We start from the raw sequence: 7,382 nt of genomic DNA, 5'->3' as shown, positions 1-7,382 counted from the left end.
TAGCGCAAAAGTTACTCGAGTGACGAAGGTCGACAGAAACCGTCTTTTGGTCTCTACCTTTCAACTAATTAATTAAAATCTATTTTTATTCTCCGCGCAATACCAAACTACTTTGGTCTCGCCTTAGATAAACAAAGAAATAACGGAAAGCGGTACTTGTTAAATTGGTCTTTGTGGATACGATACTTTTTATACTAAAACCGACATAGTTGTACACTTGCGGCCCTGTCACTGGATCTTGTCAAAGCTTGGGACCTTCATGCAGGGGCCAATAACTCATGTCGTGGACCACTTCAAACCGTGTGTTGTAAATGGTGTATACACTCCTGTTTTTTCACATTGTTGATATAAGGGTACGGTAGTCATGATTAAAGTTAGAACGCGCTTAAGTAGCATTAAACGTCGCGAGAAATGGTGGTTTAAATTGTGACCCTTTTAAAATCTAGTCCTGAAACTTAACAGTATATACTCAAGAAAAATTCTTGGTAAATGTTAGACAAATAAGATTATACAGAACAATTGTTTTATCAAGGACCATAATGTTCTAGATTAAATAAAGTTAAAGTGTTTAAGTAGTTTTAGTAAGGACTAAAATGTTATGGAGAATAATTATATAATTGATATAATAACAAAATGATAAAACAATATTATAGATATAAGAACAGAATGATAAAACAATATTATAGATTAATTTAAGCGAGTTGTCTTAAATATTAAGTAATTGTTTTATCGAGGACCAAAATGTTCTGGAGAATAATTAGTATAAAAAGCATAATGATAAAACGATATTAAAGATTAATTTAGGACTAAAGCACTCTGGATTAAGTTAGCTATTAATTAGGATCAGATTGTTCTGGATAGATTATTAATAAATATTATAATTGTGATAGTGTGTGTAGAGTGTAAAACAAATAACGAGATGAAGAAGAGAGTATAACGCTTATAACGCAAGAGATTTATCCTAATTCATCAAAATTGGCTATTTCCAATCCTCACACTTCTTGTGAGATTGCCCACTATAATATCCAGCTACCAGAAACTTCTTAATAACACTACATGTACTTGATCTCGCGAGATCAGTCTATTACACTCTGTATTATCAACCTCATCAGGCTTCTACAATTCTTTGTTTTCGCAAGAAAGGTTGGAACACTTCTTTCTCAAACTATTGTAACAAATAGACTTGAGAGTGTAAATTACACTTTGTATGATGAATGGTTTTTGTTGGATCACGATTTCTCAACACATGTTTCAGATTTTAATAAAACAAACTCAAATTATTGTGATCCAAAAATAGTGTGAGAGCTAGAGCTTGTTTGTTTTGTGAAGAAGTTGTAATAATGGTGATGATCTCACTTGAGAGACAATTAATTTGATTTGCAAACTCTTGGCTTAAGCATTCATAGCCTTCCTCTATTTATAGGAGATGATAAACTTGATGTCCACTTCAGAAAAATAGTTGTTGAGCATTATTTTGAAAGTGTCATGCGCTCCAAGTTGATGCTTGGGGAGAAAGCACGAGTCTTTGTACTCCCAGAACGTTCTTGACTTTTCCCTGAACGTTCTTGAACTTCGTGCTCGCACAAATGAACAAGAAGCGCGTGTTTGCAAGTTGTATTGTGTTGGAGCGTGTTCCAGCTGCTGTGAAGTGACTTTGATGATGTTGCACCATGATCTCATGTATATGTCACAGGGATACTTTTTGGTATGGTTCTTTTTTTTTTTGGTCGAAAAGAGGATATTTCATTCATTGATAGCTAAAAAGCTAGAGTTACACATGTGTAGAAAACTATCCACTGCTGGGATAAAGTACAGAATTGCTGCAAAATCCTACAATTGCATCACTAAAGCACATGATTTGCTCCTGACTTATACATCTCACACATACAACGGTAACATAGTCTAGCTAAAAATGAATACCCACAAGAGAGGGTAGCAATAACCCATTACAGACAACATTCTAAACATAAAACTGAAATAAAAGAACAACAACAAAAAAAAAACCACTGGAAACATAGGAAACAAAGGAGAACAACACCACCATAAAGTGAAAGCCATGAAATTAAGCATTGGATTATCATCTAACTTTGAAACCGCACCACCAAGCTTGAATTCCTCATGTCTCTTTCCAAAAACAAGCCACCTGCAAACTGGAAATAGACAAGAAATCCAGCTCACAAACAAACAGCAACCCCAATGGCTCCTTTAAGCCAAATCATATCCGGACACAAATGGACCAACAAAAGGACCCAAAACTAGATTGAAACTACCAGATCTAGCAAATAAACTAGGTAAGCTAATAGATCACTCCAAATATATGAGAATCATGAGATAAGAACATACAAAGAGATGAAAAGCAACTGAACAATATAACAACAACAACGACGTTTCAGACAAACGAACAACAAAGAGAGGAAGGTGACAAAGAGAGGAGGACGATTCACTCGACAAGCACAACAAGTATTAACAACAATTTTACCATGACCGAAAGTACAGGCGCACAGAGAAGAGGAAGATGAAGAGAGAAAGGGAACGATGTCTAGCACATCGATCTAACAACACTACCAAAGTAGCGGATACGACGCCTCTAGGGAATCTAAGAAACCCTAAGCCGGGAGGAGAGGGAGAGTGTGCCACCGACTCTCAAAACAACGTTCGGTTCCTGGAACTTTTGGTATGGTTCTTTGATGGATCATTTTTCCTTAATGGGTGAAAAAGCCTTTAAGGCCCATAGAGGTACTCATCATTTTTCATCTTAAGTCATATGATTTTTCTTCTTTTGGTGAGACAAATAGCACAACATTAATTTCTTGATCTCATTGATGCAAAGCCTTAATGTGAAGTTCATTATTTTCTTTTTGCGTGATTGCCATTTTGATGGAAATTCGTCGTGAGCCAAGAACGTTCTTGAGAACTTTCTTAATAAATCATTTTTCACAAAAATCATTAGTAGGTAACAAGATAAAATAATTTTAATATGTTTGTAACCCTTAAAATATCAAATGAGGATTTTGTATTCAACACACACGCCTATAAAATGAGAACAAGGCATATGTAAAGCGTGGAATTTCCCAGTCCACACCAACGTGCCTGCACGTCTACCTTGGAAGTTCCCATCGGTCTTCCCTCCCTATAACTGATTGTTTCACAAAAAGAAAGTAAACCTCTATATGTTGAATTGATATACTTGGTGAGTGTTGAACTTGTGACACAAAGCACATTTTCTTTGTGTTTTTTTTCCACAACATCCATTTCAGTCGTAGTGCGAGTATTGTTTTGTCGACCTTTCTTTAGCCTTCGCTTGGCTGGATCATGGCAAAGTTTGAGACCTTCGTGCGGGGCCCAATAACTCATGTCGTGGACCAATTCGAACCTTATGTTGTAGATGTTGTAGACACTCCTGTTTTTTAACACTACTAATATAAGGATTCGATAGTTATGATGAAAGTTAGAACATGTGGCTATAACATGAGAGCAAGGCGTATGCAAAGCCTGAAATTTCCCACATTCACACACATGCATGCAGGTCTACCTTGAACTTTCTTACTAACCTTCCCTCCCTATAACTAATTATTTCACAGACAGGGAAAGTAAATCTCTTTAGGTCGAATTAATATACTCGGTAAGTGTTGGACTTACCCACTGCTTCATGAATCATCTTCATGCAATATTATGTGAATGGATCACTAGAACCCACCCTTGCATACGCCTCGTGTGCTCTATTTGTAAACAAACAGTCCAAACTATAGTAGGTTTATTAGACAAGGGTTGTGATGAAGGTTATGAGTTCCCTTAAACACATTGTCCCACGACTCGACAATATTTTGTGTCGTTGTACCCCATCGTCGACCGTCGTCATGCACTCGAGTTCATTTTCTTTAGGTATATTGTTGACCCAAGCTAATGCCTTTCGGTTTGCCTCTTGGATTTCACCACGGTATTATTCGAACTTTGGTATATTCATGGCATATCATGCATTGTTGGAAAAAAATAGTCAGATGTATCATTTATTTTTAAATATCATGACACACACACACACACACACGTGTTTCCCATATTTGAAATTGTTTCTTTAAGATCTCGATCCTTTATCACCCTTAGAATATTTTGTCTAATGTGTCAAATGTCGTACACATGAGTTAATCCACTTCCATGACATCCATTCAATGAGTTATTGTATGCACTTTTAATTGATTCATGTATGTCAGAGATCATGCAAACATCTTGTCCTGGTGTGATGTGTCTTCTTGGATTTTTCATAAAAAAAAAACTCGGCTCTCTTTCATATCATCTTTCACCAGCGCAAAGGCGATTAGAATTATCTTGTTGTTCTCATATGGTCCAGTTGCTACCAACAATGTCCCTATGTAATTGTCGTACAACCACGTTCCATTAACATGGATAACTGATTTGCAAAATTCAAAACCACAAATGCGCAAATGGAAAGCCTGGAAGAGACGATGGAACCTAGTGAATCTTGGTGTGAAAGACATCAGACAACTCTTAATTATGCAAAAAAAACTTTCGTGTCTTTATCGTCAACATTTTTAATGAAGGTCCCAAATCTTTAAAAACTTGTCATCTTTCATGTGTGCTTGACAATTTTTTTTTATCATTGTCATATATAAATCTATATTTTTAATGAATAATAACATAGATCAAGTATTACCAACATCGATTCGTAAATATTATACTTCTAAAGACATTGTTTAAAAGCATCTTATGTTTATGGAGCTGAAATAACAGTAAAATTTATAAATTAATCTAATAAATACAATCTAATTTATGAATATTATAAGTGCAAGATTTAATATAATTTTTTTTGTTACACAATATTTAATGTAAATGATATCAAAATATATATATTTTATTTAAATTTAACTGTGTGACCATATGAGATATTCTTGCTACATAAATATTTACAAAACATAATGTATTTTATAAAAAAATATTTTAATTTAATAGTAAAATTATTTAAATTAATAATTTAACATTTTCTTGTATATATTTTAAATTTAATAGTATATTTTAATACTTTTTTCTTCAAACTTTTTATCTCATTTGTATAACTTTAAATATCATTTGAATTGAAATGATAATATATACATGTGTGTGTCGACAACTTGAGAAAATCACACGCGCTAATAAGAACTTTTTGATATGTTTAATGCCAACCTTGATTAACTATAGATAGATATATTGTACACTGGTGGTGGAAAGTATTTGCTTAAAGAGGTAATAACACCAATCACACAAATAACCAATGTTTACGTGAATTATTATGCAAAACAAACATTGGACACATGTGGATTCCCTGCTCTTGAGGGTGGTGAAAGGTTGGAAATGGCAGAACCAGAGAGGAAGCCTGTGTTGGTGAAGAATTCATCCACCAACAGTTGTCGCAAATCAGGCCGTCGTGTAGCCTTCGAAGTGTCTTCTGGCCGCAACCACCAAAGGAATTCCTCTGGTCTCGACAACAATATTGACACCTCCATTGATGATTTTGACAAGGGACACCACCATCCATGTTTTTTGGCATGTTGTGCATGGTCATGTCTTGCTATTTTTATCTTTGTCATCATTTTTCTCTTTTTGGGGATATCCTATTTGGCTTTCCTCAAAGCAGGGATGCCCAAAGTCAATGTCAGGACATTCAACATGACAAAGTTACAAGTAGATTCTAGCTCACAAAAAATGGATGCAGTTATAAATTTGGGTTTAAGGTTCTCAAACAAGAATGAAGAGTTAAAGCTTTTGTATGGTCCTCTTTTTGTAGAGGTCATCAGTAATGATGTGTTATTAGGTACGACTAAACTTAAAGGATTCTCTCAAGTGCCTAAAAATGACACAAATTTGGATATGACAATGACAACAAATGATGCAAACGTTAACGTATATGCTACAGATGATTTAAAATCAGACATCAAGGCATATGAGATGGTGTTTGACGTGTATGTTAGTGGAAACATTGGTTTGCAAATTGGTAGTTTGCATATGATCAACGTCCCTTTTCTTTCATCTTGTGAACAAATCAAACGAATGGATGTGGACTATGGAAGAAAACCCGATTGTGATATCAAGATGTTTTCTTACAGGTACAATTATAAATTGTTTATGTCATGTCATTTTGCATGCATAAATTTTGGCCGTTAAATGAATTTGTAAATGTGAAATTTGCATATTTAGTTTTGATTAAACTAAGAGGCTTGAACAAGGATGATTTAGGGGGATGAAATTTTAGATGTGGAATAACATCATAAAATTTATTAGTTGACGTGAATTTTATTAGTTATGTATCGATGGTGTCATAATAAATTTGTTGTATGTATGATAATTTTTTGTTTTATGCTTGTGGTGTGTACTTTTTCATATCCACATCCATAACAAGGACATGCATTTACTATGAGCTTTTTGGCTCCAAATAGTTATAAATTAATTATACAAATATAAATACAATGAGATTATAATAACTAGCACATAATATGATTTTAAAACAATTGACAATATTCACATTTTTGTCATGTCTAAACTGGCTACTTGATTAATTTAAGGAATTGATCATGTTTTGATGTTTTGCAAGACATATAACTATATATGTACGTGATGTTTTTATATATAGAAATAAATTACATGTTTATCAATGCTAATGTCATATTTCACATTGTTTGAATATTTGTTATTGAAAATTGTAATAAATGATAATATTTTTAGCAAATACACTAATTTTTTTTCCTAATTGTCGATGTGTGTCATTTGCTTCAGACCTTCACTCAATTGATGATATCAATTACTACAAGCAAGTTTTATAGAGAAGTGTTTCACCATATCCTTTGTTGGCAGACAAGTTTATTATTGATAGGAAAAAAGCTCTTCTACGAATGTAGTAAAGTGTACAAGCCACTAGAGATATGTATATTTCAAAGTATTTCAATCTAGATTAATTTCTTTTGTCTTCACCATTTTGCATATGTATATATGGCCGAATTTAATATATGTTCATGAATGTTGCAACCATATATTCTAAGCACTTACAATATGCACTAAGTCAAAAGATGCAAAGGATGTCCAAATTTTAAACCTCCAAAAATATTATTTCCCTTTAATCATACATGTTTATATTTTTAACATTGATGGTGTAAAATCTAATTGCAATAATGCTTCATGTTTATCTAAATAGAAAATTACTGGTCATATAACTAAAATTAACTTAAAAGAGGCGGTGTCACATAATAAGCATTTATATAATGAAGAAATTCAACAAAAAATAACTTAAAAATACCTGTGATAAATCAAGATAAGAGGTGACAAGTAAGAAACATATCATTTTTATTTGATGGAAAAGTAAAAGAAATGAACTATCATTCAATAAAAAATTAGCAATT

The 7,382-nt window shown here is 33.3% G+C and overlaps 1 protein-coding gene across 1 annotated transcript; it reads left to right on the top strand.

Annotated features, from left to right (window-relative positions):
- The first annotated feature begins 5,264 nt into the window (after window positions 1–5,264).
- On the top strand, window positions 5,265–7,014 carry LOC146939368 (Late embryogenesis abundant (LEA) hydroxyproline-rich glycoprotein family). The gene is made up of 2 exons (XM_085757447.1): window positions 5,265–6,095; window positions 6,763–7,014. Exons 1-2 carry the CDS (start codon window positions 5,344–5,346, stop codon window positions 6,776–6,778), a joined length of 768 nt encoding a protein of 255 aa, XP_085613573.1. The 5' UTR covers window positions 5,265–5,343; the 3' UTR covers window positions 6,779–7,014.
- The last annotated feature ends 368 nt before the right edge of the window (window positions 7,015–7,382 follow it).

This window comes from Medicago sativa, chromosome 3, assembly GCF_051527215.1.
Source record: "Medicago sativa cultivar Bolivia chromosome 3, Bolivia_mono, whole genome shotgun sequence".
NCBI lineage: Eukaryota > Viridiplantae > Streptophyta > Magnoliopsida > Fabales > Fabaceae > Medicago > Medicago sativa.
Note: the sequence above shows the minus strand (reverse complement) of the source record. Positions and strands in the feature narration are given on the sequence as shown.